General features: G+C 47.2%; 1 protein-coding gene across 1 annotated transcript in view; it reads left to right on the top strand.

The window, feature by feature from the left end:
- LOC120842158 (neprilysin-4-like) overlaps positions 1–12913 on the top strand; it is a 75310-nt gene that overhangs the window by 52278 nt on the left and 10119 nt on the right. Inside the window, exons 6-8 of the mRNA XM_040213186.2 lie at positions 1414–1479; positions 1576–1662; positions 7475–7551. Of these exons, the coding sequence (XP_040069120.2) occupies positions 1414–1479; positions 1576–1662; positions 7475–7551 (230 nt within the window). The remainder of the gene's footprint in view (positions 1–1413; positions 1480–1575; positions 1663–7474; positions 7552–12913) is intronic.

The following is a 12913-nucleotide window of genomic DNA, read 5'->3' as shown; positions in this document are numbered from 1 at the left end:
TTTTGGCGTTTAAAAGAGTGTTCACGCATTACTTCCAGCTTATCGTGAATCTAATTAAATTATTCAAGTTTAGCTTCACATATCGGACCTGGGTGCGACTCAATGAAACCCGAAAACATATGAAGGAGGCCCACCACATCAACCGATTCGCACGTAGTTTTACCAAACACTTGTGAGCACTTAAACATCAGTAAGCACAAATTGCTTATTTTTCCGCGTTTAACAAAGGATTTGAACCAACCTGAACGAACGAGAAGACGCAATGAGTGGTCTGCATGGTCTGGCAGATCCCGTGCTCACTCAAGGCTGGAGAGCGATGATAGCCGTATATAAGGGCGTCCGCAGAAGGCGCCGTCGAAGCCGCTGATGTTGGCGTTGATGGCAGTCCAGTTGCTTCGAGGGAATGTTTCAACAGTAGTTTACCAGGCAGATAAGTCCTGTCACCTCGGTGACACGACTTATCTAACTTGGTGACAGTAGAGGCCTGTGGACACACATTTAAGAAACCAGATTAAGAAAATAGCTTACGCAAAATAAATCCATGAGGTGAACAAATTGTGTTTTTTTTTTTTCTGATACCTCCCATGTTTTCAGCGCATGACAAAATTTCTGTATTTCAAGTCCAAATGTCGCAAAAAGCCTATTTTAGTGGTACGTAAACTATGAGCAAAACTGATTTTTTTTTCTCTCTGTCCTGAGATTACATTTCAATGCGCATGGTGACATCGCCGCTCAGTTTGTCTGTTTCATTACAAAAACGCTTCGACTGGTTCAGCTCTTAAAAAATATGCCCATGTTCCCGAGAATAACATGGATAATTAACGTTCTTATAATAAATGTTCTGAAAAAAAAAATGCTGGATACGTTTAGGTGGTTTGTGTGCTAATAGTATTGTCCGGTAAAATCTGGTAAAATTTGGCAAGATTGGGGTGCTCTCAATTTTTACCCGTAACTCTACAACGTAGTGAAGCACATGTTTGATACAGTCTAGTTCATTAGCAATGCGAACATACATCACCATACTCAATCTCTGAGAGTCTTGAGATACATACAGAGACAAGGAGTGCCTTTATTAAAATAGAAGATTCGGAAAGTTTGAAAATATAATAAGCATCAGAATAATAAATGACTGAATCAATGTCCCATTTCTTAATGACTCCCCCTGTCACTCAGGCATTTTTTCTTTCAATTTACATACCGTTCAATATAGCATGACAAAGTGAGCCAGTCAAAATTCGGGTAAATTGTTGAGTACTTATGTGAAATTAGATGTTCAATACTCGCACATTCTATTTAAATTGATTAGATAGAAGCTATGAGTACATATGCATCCTGCTTCTGAAGCTATGAGCGATTTTTTATATGATTCTACGCTCTTTCGAATGATGTTACAGGTATTTTTTTTTGTTTCAGTTGAACGGAAGAAATACTCAGGGTGAAAATATTGCCGACAATTCTGGCCTAAAAGCAGCGTATCTGGTGAGAAAGTTAGAGGAGTTAAATAAAGCATCGGTGTGCAGTCAATTGATTCAGCTTAAAATAATATGTTGATCTTTTTTGTCCTTTTAATTTAAGGCATTTAAAAAGTTCAATGACACCGACCAAGTGCTTCCTGGGTTAATCTTAACAGGAGATCAGCTCTTCTTCGTTTCAAATACCATGGTAAGTTTTGTTTTCATATTGTTCAAAATTCGTTAAATAATATTTAACAACTGTCGATAATATTCATCTCACCGGCAGGAGTTTAGTGCAAGATCTATTTTCACATTTTGAAAACTGAAACCTAGCGCTTGGAGGAACGTGACGGTGAATGTGAATGTGTACCCCATGACCCCATGCCATTCCAGTTAAGCCGAAAAATAAACTATACATGTTCTAACGCAAGAGAAACCTCTCATGCTTTCATATAAAGGCCAGAAATTCCTACACACTTCGTTTCCTTGCATAATTCAGCCTACTTTTTTTTGTTTGCTTCACTTTCAGATGTTTTTACAAACTGAATGCGGGTCCGAGTTCATCGTCAGGTTGCACTTGAACAGTTTTTTATCCCAGTTCCCTTTTGCCATGTGTCTTTTGACCGTGTGAAAACAAATAACAAAACGGATTTGATTTGATATTTTTTGTTTCTTGGCAAAGCGCAATACACTAAGAGAAGATCTAAATTATGTAACAACTAGATTCCGCAATACTCTTCACAATTTGAGAAAACGTTGAGCATACATTGAGCGTGATTTTCGTTTAATGGTCCGTTAAACTCTGCCCAGGTTATTTACCCAGTTTGACCACTATCGCGTACAAAGTATATTTATTTGAATGCAGTATTAGTTAACTCGACATATAAATCAAGCATTACTTTTTATTATACCTTTTTTATGCAAACGCGAACCTAGTTTTGTTTTTAGGGAACTATTTTCTGCAGATCTATTAAAACACGTTTCAACATTGTGGTCGGTTTGCCTTGCTGCATACCCGATCCGGAGGAATAGTACGGAGCACACGGTTTCAACAAACAAGAAACTACATTTAATGGGACAAGGACGGTTACAATACTAACATAGTAATGACCTCTCGGCGGTCATAGCTATGCACATAGTTATGACCTCTCGAGCGGAACGAGGCGCGCGTGGCCAGGGCCGCTTGCCGCCACCTTGCGGCCGAATGATGGCCGCGGTATTCGGGTACCGGGCAACCGTGTCGATCGGGTCCCCACAAACAGTCGGGCACGTCAATGGCAATGTCTTCGACTTCAAGGGGTGGGGCTCTCTGGCGTAGGAGGTCCGGCCGGCGGCGTTGGATCAGCGCGATGGCCCGCTCCAGGTCGCGCTTTTCCGACCTGTTGATCCGGGCGATCCGATCGGCGTCTGCCCTTTTTTCATGTAACTGGCCGCGGATGTGGGCTGCTCTGGATATCTTCGGTACCCCACAGAGTGGGCAGTGGAGGCGCAGCTCCTCGGTGTATTGCGCAGCCGGCTTGGTGGGGTGGCGGTCCTCGAGGGTCCGACCGCGGAACGGCTCCGGGGTGATGACTGGACGGCAGCAGTTCTGGAGGGCGGTGCTGCTTTCTCCAGCGCAGATCTGATGCCCGGCAAAGCGAAATGTCCCCCGCCAGGACCGTCCATGTGGCCACGTTCCGCTGCGGGCCTCGTCGGCAGTGGTCGCACAAGCCGAGTCCGCCGACCTGTCCTGCTGTGGGTCGGCGTGGCCTGCCATGTCTGATGCGTGGCCATGGTCCGTTGTCGGCCTCGACGACGCGAACCTCCGCGAGCCCAAGCTCCCTGCCCTTCCGACGGTGGGGTGCGGTGCCGGTTGTTGTCTAGAGCCATCTTCGTGAAACAAGAGAGGGCAAGGCAGGTGCTTAGTTTTAGCTAAGCCTTGCTTCTACACCCATGCCAAAAAGTTCAAAATACCGGATCTGAGGTGGGCGCACAATCTTTTCCTCTCTCTATTGAGAAGGTGCAGGTCTGTGGAAGTAGAAAGCTATCCCAAAAATGCGAGAGAGGCGCAGCCAAGGAGACAAAAAAAAAGGGGTTCCTTTCTGTTTGGTGCCACCGACGTCGCAGGTTATTCCAGCCGCCTTGATGGGGACAAGGGCGTTTCCGGAACGGGACTGCCACCAGTGTTGTTCCGGTCCTGCAAGGAATCTTCATCTTCTGCTTGAAAAACTCGTTTAAGATCGTGACATGAACAGCTCTGGTTTCTTCACTAGACTCACAGTGAACTAGGCCAGACTCTGTAGAAAGGGGACTGTTAAAAGCAGGAACGCGAGCTCCTTGCCGAAATTAGATTGGGCAGGAGTAAGACCCGTTGACCGACTAGTGGTCGTATGGATTGCGAATGTCATCTCCAGCAGTTTCGCGTCCCAGTCCTCGTGGCGCTCGGTGTAGGCCACTAACATCATCTTAAGGTTCCGATTTACCCTTTCCGTGATATTTGCTTGCGAGTGGCATGGGGAAGTTCTTTAGTGCTTAATTCCCAGCACCGCGCATGCGTCCACGAATACCTCTATTCTTAGATAGGATGCATTATCGCTTACAAGCTGTGCAGGGAAGCCAAACCTAGCGAATATTTCGAGTAGACACTCCCAGCTTTTTGCGAATCGAGCTACCGCAAAGGAAATAAGTCAACCCACTTCGTGAAGTTGTCGGTTGCCACGAACAAGCACTGATTGCCGCGGGGACTACGTGGGAAGGGGCCCATGACATCACAGCGACAAATCTGCCAAGGGCTCTGGCTCACGATTGGTTGATTGAGACCGGAGGCTGACCACCACGTCTGGCACTTCTGGCACACCGAACAGCTACACCACGTCTGACACTTCTGGCACACCGAACAGCTACAAGCGTTTCGGAGCACATCCTGCCTCATGCCTGGCGAGGTAGCAGTTTGGGACAACTTTCCGTAGGTTTTGCTCCCACTGCAGTGTCCTGCCTAGGCAGAGTCAGGCATGTATCTGATAACAAGCTTACGTAACTTGCCGGGTATCACGGTCCGGAACGCCAAGCCAGAGGGATCGTCGTCGGCCTGGGGGATGTAGGGCAGCACGAGACCGTCCTTGGCTCATCAAGTAGGCGTCGAACTTGTCACTTGGCTGGTCGACTAGACCTCTTGCTGCCAGCCGAGCGGACACGCGTTGGCAGAGTCCGTCATCCAGCTGCGCCTTGCGAAGCTCCTCGCGGCTCACCAATGTACCCCACCGTGAATCTGGGGTCCTCGTGCCATGGCCGCGACTGTCACCAAGCCATGGGTATCATGCGAGTGTTCCTCGGGGAGTGGAGCAGGAGATAGCGCACCAGTAACTTTGTTGGTTGACCCCGGCTGATACACGATGGAGTAGTCGTACTGTTGGAGCGTAAGCGCCCAACGAGCAAGACGTCCAGCTGTATTCTTAAGTACCCTTAGCCACGAGAGTGCTAAGTGATCAGATTAAATTTGAAACGTTGCACCATCTAGGTACATATCGAAGCGCTTCAAAGCATGAATAATGGCGAGACATTCACGTTCTGCGACCCTGTAGTTGCGCTCGGCTGGGGTTTACGTGTGGCTCGTGAAAGCAACTGGCCAAAGCACACCACCATACTCCTGCAGCAAGACAGCACCCATTCCAAAGTCGCCTGCTTCTGTCTGTAGAACGAACGGCTTGTTCAAGTCTGGGAGCTGTAAAGAAGCGTTGTCAATCACGGCTTCTGAAAGGGCTGCGAATGCGCATTCTTGTTGCTCGGTCCAACGCCATTTGACGCATTTTTAAGACGGTGATTGAGCGGTTGGGATATCTCGGAATAGTGTGGAATGAAATCCCTGTAGAACGCATAATTCCGTGGTATCTCTGTAGGCACTTTATATCATGTGGGCTTGGGTATTCCGTTAGCGCGCGCAACTTATCTTCGTTCGGGAGGAGCGTGGTGTTATCTACAACGAATCCAAGGAGGTTAATCTTGGGCGCGGCCGACTGAACTTTTCCAGGATGAATAGTAAGCCTAGCATTATACATTCGCTCAAGTACGATGCAAAGATGTTCGACATGCTGCTCAATAGTTTTCAAGAAAACAACCACGTCATCCATGTATGTCATGGCAAATTCGCTCTTCGAGTTCCCAAATACAACATCCATCAGGCGCTGAAACTAGCTGGGGACTTAGACAAGCCAAACGGCAGTCGCGTGAACTCAAACAACCCTCTGTCGCAGATGAAAGCAGTTTTTGGAACGTCTGATGGGTGAATCTCGATCTGAAGAAACCCGCGACTGCAATCCAGCGTTGTAAACACGGTTATGTTACCGAGCGCGTACATCACGTGGGAAATGCTGGAGAAAGGGCAGCTGTCTCGTAGAGACACATCGTTAAGCCGCCTGTAATTCGCACAGAGTCTGGATGTTCAGTCATTTTTCGGAGCGAGGACAACCGGGAACGACCAGTGGCTCTTCGACTCACGTACTGAATCAGTGTCGATCATTTCCTTGAGCCCCGCAACTAGGAGTGCCCTTTTGTGGACGCTAATCGGTCGAGGGTGGCACCTCCGAGGTGGCGCGTCCCCGGTTTCAATGCGGTGCAGCAGGATATCAGTCTTTCCAGGTGTTTCTGTGAACATCGGTGAGAAAGATTGCAGGACAGCTTGCAGCCCCTGCTTCTGCTGGCTCCTTGTGGGGCACTTTCGCAACGATTTTCGAACACCGGCAGGCAAGACGTCCGCATCCATGGTGAAGTGGGCTGCAGTGGGCGGGTTCCGGATGTCATCCTCCCGTCTGGTAAACGGAGTCAGCTCCGCGGTTGTTGTCCCAGCCGCTATCAGCCACCAGAAAAGTTGAGTGTCATGCTTTCGCATGTAATAAATCTCGGCCCAAGATCATGGGTACCACGATTCCTGGCATATAAAGAAATCGTTGACACCGTTTCTTACTATTAAACCGAGTCTGAACCTTACGGCTCCTCCAGCTAGTGTTGCTCTACCAGAAGCTGGCTGCAAACAAGTTTCGCACTCTCGGAGGGTTATCTTTCTTGCTTTGCAAAGTTCGAAAACGAAATCTTTTATAAGCGAGATAGCGGTCCCAGAATTCGAAAGTGCGGCAATGGGAAAATCGAGCAGTGAAATCGTCATGAAAGGTTCAATGATGTTAGGCTCGGGCTGGATTTGACATACCGATGGAATCTGTGCCGCGGCCTCACAGCTCCCAGGGACTGCGACGGTTGTCGACGAGTGGCTGTCTATTTTCAGCATCGCCGGCCCTAGTAGTTTCCCTGGTTGTTCTGGTTCCGGTCCTTTGCCGCCGTCACGTGCCATCTATTGTTTGTAGTGTCAAGAAGTCTTGGACACTGGTTTTGGTGATGGCCGGGCTGCTCACACTCGTAGCAGCAGTCCGACGACAGTTGTCTGCTTAGGCCACCCACACCGAGATGCCCGTCTGACCGCCTCCAGTGGTCGGGTAAAGAACCACTATGGACAGGCCTCCACCAGGCTTGCGACCGGCTGTTTGTTCCGCTTGGGCGAGTGTCAATCCGGTTTGGCTGCGGGATTGCGACCGCACCATGCCAGTTTTCACCAGCACTTGCAGGAGCACACAGATGAAGATGGTTTCCTTGGGTGGTGATCTGATGACGCCATCGGCATTCGCATCGTCATCGTCATCGTCACTGATGACATTACTGATGACGTCACTAGTGACGACGACGTCAACAGTGACGTCCCTGGTGACGTCACTGATGACGTCATCGTCATTATCACGTGACCTCATAGGGGTCACGTGACCCTGCTGACGTCATATGATCCCCGTGAGGTCACGTGACCATCGTGAGGCGACGGTGACGCCGCTCCGTGGGAGAAGTGCCAGACAGAATGAGGACGCGAAGAGGAGGGAGGAGGGATATACCTTCCCCTCGGTGCCCTTCCCTCCTCCTCCTCTAGAGCTACGCTCTAATTCGGTGTTACAGGGAGCTATTAACGGCTTTCATTTTTTTTTTGCTACGTTTTTTGCATGTTTTAGGGCTGGTGCCAGATGATTAGGAAAGAAAGGCTGCGAAGTGACGTACAATACGACCCCCACAGCCCTACCAAGTATCAGTGAGTGAATTTTCGTTTAAGTGAAACGAGGTCCTCGAAGATGATTCTATGTGTCTTTATAACGAGCATTGTAATTGCACCTCATTCTGCGCTGCATTTTGAAAGTTTATTTAATTTTCATTATGGTAAGTTAGAAGGTTTTCATAAACGCGCAGACGAAAAAAACAAGGAATATTGGAAGTCAGAACCTAGTAAAAAATCCGGAGACGAGGGACGCAAAAAAAAGGTTGACAAGAACAACACCATCTCTTGATTGTTCCTCCTTTTTGGCGTTTTCGCATCTCTGTGGTTTTCCAGTGTGTTCGCTCACGAACTTCACCGCTCAATCATCCTAATCTCTAAATGTTGGGATTCAGTTTTGCCTGAACGTCATTGCAGATTCGTTATGCTTCAGACATTGAGGAAGGACACTCATAAATGTTGCATTTTGTAGTGAACAGTTATTCTTATATACGTGTATTAGAAAAAGCACTCCTTGAATTAAGACAACCGGCGTTTCACAAAATCGCATAGCTTTGTTTCTTGGAAAAATTTACACGTTTCAGCCGCTTCCCAACCGATAATCATGTCGATGTGTTTCTCCAGGTTTTGAAACATCTGTTCTTTGAACGTGTAATCTGCATAACGTACTCAAACAAAACTTTTTTAAAGTTAAATTGGGTTTTGTTTTATCTATATATAGCTTAATCTAGAAGGGGTAACTTCGACAGCTTAACAAGGAACTCAATAAATCCTCATTGCTTAGACAGAATGAAATCAGTATCCCAAGGCTTGGTTTTACTTTCCTTTTGTATGGGTCACATACACTACACACACACCTCACAAGGAAAAGTAGGCAGTTTCTTCATAGTTCGAACTTTGTGAAGCTCATAGAACACAATAATTTTGTACTTTATTCATAGAGTAAGCCGCCATGCACACAGGATCTGACCCCTTTAGTAGCGCTTCAGTGGCAAGAATTGATTCTCAACTCTACAAGGGCAATCACTAGAGTTTGTGCCGGAACTATGTGTTTAGATTTATTAAAGCAGCTGAATTAATTATGTGCACTAAATAATTTATATATATATATATATATGTGTGTGTGTGTGTGTGTGTGTATGTGTGTGTGTGTTTATGAAAGGGAGTAAATTTGCGCGGGCGAGATTGTAAACAGCGTCGCTATTGACAATATATATCTAACTTTTCTTTTTCCGTTGCTGTCACTGCAAACACTCTTCACGTAGTCATAATTACCGCAGAAAAGTGTCCCTTAATATATTTAACTCCTATTCACTGCCTCTTAATTAAGAATAATATTTTCGCAATGACGGCACCAACTCATCGATTTTGTCTCGAGCATCAACCGAATCACTAATTAAACGCAAGCTACGGCCGAGCGCCGACGCAGCACTTCTACACTGTTAGCATGTCCCGTGCATTTGGCGAATATTTGGGGTGAAAAACACGCTATTTACACAAATTACCATAAATTTACACGATGAGTAACGGATAATTCGTTCAGAAATCATGCGAGGTTGTAAAAAACGTGTTTTGGCTCGGTCATACACGCATAACCGTGTAGCCGACCTCGATAACACGCATCGCCCCGGCGACGACCGCGGCATTGCCGGCTATCGAAGCACCGGAATGCTTGGGGACACACTTAGAAAGGACCGTCGAGACAAATGCCGCGGAAAGAAACATGTCTCGGAGACAGATATGCACCAAAAGCAATTGCGCCATGTCGCAGGACGTTGGCGAAACCCGCGCTTACCGTGCTCGCCGCCATCTTCTGGTCGATGGCAATGCGGCTTCCCTCATGTCGCCCATGTTTGTATTTAGCTTAGGGGTCCTGATAACAGTTTCTTAGACACCACAAATAAAGTTATGGGTCTAATTATTCACTCCAAACAGTTAAAATGGATATAAAAAGCGTGTCCTCGATGAGAACACGTGACATTGCAGTTGGTTTCGTTTTTGCTTCAACCTTCAACTGCAAGCGATCTGGCCACGGCGCAAGCGCAACGCCGAGGTACGCTGGAAGCAAGCGCCGGTTGGCTTTCGTTGTTTTTGTTTGACCGGAGAAAATCTGGCAAGTACGCATGGCGCCGCTACTGTTTTGGTTTGACGGGACGCGAGAAGCTTCGCATAGAGCTTCGGAGTTTGCGAGCACATAGTGAAGACGTGACCGGAGAAGTGCCCCTGTGATGTTCCTGGAAGACGGAAAGTCGCATTCGTAATCGCCGTGTGTGCTTTGGAAGCGAAGGGAGTCACAGGGTCCACGAGTTCGCAACCACAAACCAAGGCTCACGACAGCGCGGCGCTGACTTCGGCGATCTCGTTCTGTTCGGTGCAACCCGGCGATGCGAAAAAGAGCTGAAACATTCGTCGTGTGTGGTGCGGTGCTTTGTATTCCGGGTCTGTTTGAACCACGCTTTTAACACGGAGCTCAAATTGTTTGTTGCGTGGTGGAGGTTCAACGGGTACAGTCCCGTCGTCGTCAGCCGATCCGGTCCAGCTGGTCCGGGAGGACGCAGCGAGCGGTTTTAAAAGTAAATCTTCGTTCCGTTTCAAACTGTGGAAGTATCCCGACACATACCGTAAGTAAGAAGCAGCGGGCGTTTTCAACAAAATTACGTTGTTTTAATTGAATAATGAACTCCGGATTGTCGTCTTAAATCTGCCGTTTTTTATGCTTCGTGTTGGACTGCGTTTGCATAGCGACGCACACCGCTCGAGTAGATGATTCGGTCCTGCAACGAGTTTGTTGCGCCAATCATGCGGCGTGAATAAATTAGGGCAAGGTTTCCTACCTGCCCACAGATGCATGTACTGAGACCATTTTTTATGTTGTGAACGTAGTGCTCTTTCTTTATCTTTGAAGACGCGTTGGTGCATTTATTATGGTACAATAACTTGAGAGTTGAGAAATTGAAGAGCGAGCAAGCTTTCTCAACTTTGTCTTTTTCTCTCTGGCACTGCCCTGTTTCAGTTTCAGTAGGCATATCTACTAGCAGGTACAAACTGCTCTAAAGCAGGTAAAAAACGGGAAGCTTAGGACGGTGCGGACTCCGTGTTTTGCGCTTTTCGCAAGGTGACAGGGTAAATGCTTTTGTGAGATATGCGGAATATGCAAGCGATTTTGTTATGCCCGTCGTTTGCGTCTCTCCAGCAAAACGAGTAAGATGATCTACTACAAAGGCGCAATCACAAGGCAAGATTTAAGATAGCAGTCGTTTGCTTCGGTGATCCGTGTAGCTGTATTTTACCCTGCTCTCTGCAACACCGTGTCATGACGAAGAGCTGGAATGGTCACGGTTTGTGCTGGCCTCCCGGTTGACAGAAACCCGCGTCGCCCGCATCGGCACCGGGTGCGCTTGGGCTGTTGATGCTCAAGCCTTTCATCCGCGGCTTGTCGCCAGCTCATCCTGCTGCTCAACGGTGAGGAAGCGGCGAGAGTAACCTCGGAAGTGAATGTAAATCCTCGTTCATTCAGTTATCCGGTGTCAAAGTGTGGAAGATGTCCAACGTGTACTGAGGGCGGGAACTACGAGCGTTTTGCCTTGCTTTTATAACCGAAACCAGACCAACGAGATAACTGCCTTGCGTACTCTAAAATGACGGAAGCAATAAGTTTCAACAGGTCGAGTACGTCACCGGGGATGTAGGCGAGACGGTGCACACTGTTTAAACGCTTGGAGTATCCACGAGTGGTACCAGGAAAGCGACGTCAACAGCTCGCGATTCAGCATAATGCACTGCTACGGGCCCGTGTATCTTCAAATTTCGGGGTGGTGGCAGTGTAAAAAAAAGACGCATCAGTGCCCCACACCAGTGTTCCCGAATAACACCGGTCACAAACTCCCAAGCCCCACCGCTCTTCTCGACACCGACACGACATACGACAACAAACTGCATCAAAACGCCCCAAAAGTGAAGGCGTCTGCTCCCGTACTGCAACTGCTGCAACTAGCGGAAGTGAAGTGTTGGGCGGATGTCCGGATGTCCTTCACAAAAATATATTAAAAAAATGCTTTGCGCAAGGATAATTTTCATTTATTATTGTATACGTAATGACAAAATCCCAATAATTTTTTTCCTATCTGATTCAAGCTAGTCGGACTGCTCATAACACTGGTCAAGCAAGAAAATAACAAAAATTTGAACTTTTTCATGACCGGTTTAAGATTTATTGTTAACATATTGTTATTTATTGCAACGGACTAACATTATAGATTTTGCCTCCATACTTTTTAAATGCAAACAGTTCTAACACACGGCTGTCCATTGCGCCGTGTTTTGTGTATTCTTCTATAAATCTGTAATGGTAAGCGACCAAAGAGCTCACCCGCACATGTCAAGCTTATATGCGCCGCGGGGAGAAATGGATATCGAGCAGCAAGTGTCGGGCGTAGTGTCGGTTGGTGTGTTGTGTACATGTCGGTGCTGTGTTGCCTGCGTTGTATGTAGGGTTGCTGTATAGTCGTGGTCGTTCGCAATGTTAACGGATGTCTTTTTTTTTTTAAACAGGCTGCTAGAAATCTCGATAGGTGGCGCAAGTTACCGCCCGATTCTAAATAGTTTGCTCAAGTTATTTATCCATGTGAGTTCGGCATTCGTTTTTTTTTCTTTTTTGTCTAGCGGCTCGTTGAAGCTACCGACGCCGCCGACCGCCGACAACGCACGTACGTACCTTTGCAAGTAGCTACGTCCGCCTCTTGGAGACTTTACTGTGTATAAAAGACATCGAACGAGAACTAACGCACCCTGTGTGCTTTCAATTCGGCTGAAGGGCGCGCGGCTTGCTGGGCTCGTCTCTCGCCTGTTCTCGGCCGCTGGCCGCCATGTTTCATAAGGAACACGCGCGAAACGGTTTTGCGGAAGGCAGACGCAGTGTAGCGTGTTAAGTTTACACAGCGTTTCATACTGCATAACTATCATCGCACATCTAGCGTAACAGCAATGAAAACTACCCTAAACTTGTCTGACCGCTCCCTACGTAGAAAAATATCTCGTCTATGTTTATTTCATAAAATTTACCACCACAATGCAAATCTTCGTCGGCATCTGTTAACACAACCATCATACGTCTCATCACGTTTCGACCATCAAAATAAAGTTGGCATCCCTCAGTGTCGCACCTCAAGCTTTCATCAGTCTTTCATACCCATGACATCACTGGACTGGAATCGCCTTCCCGCACCTGTTGCCAGCATAGCCGAGAATGCCGGATTCAAAGCTGCACTTTGCGAATATTTTTTGGATTTGGGTTGACAGTGTTTTGTTTTAACAATGTTCTGTTTTTGGATTTTTATGCTCACCCGCCTAATTACTGTTTGTCTTTGTGTGCAATTAGATGTGTGTGTCCACTCCCCTCTAT

The sequence above is a fragment of the Ixodes scapularis genome, unplaced genomic scaffold (genome assembly GCF_016920785.2).
Source record: "Ixodes scapularis isolate PalLabHiFi unplaced genomic scaffold, ASM1692078v2 PGA_scaffold12__126_contigs__length_90152505, whole genome shotgun sequence".
Taxonomy (NCBI): Eukaryota; Metazoa; Arthropoda; class Arachnida; order Ixodida; family Ixodidae; genus Ixodes; species Ixodes scapularis.
Note: the sequence above shows the minus strand (reverse complement) of the source record. Positions and strands in the feature narration are given on the sequence as shown.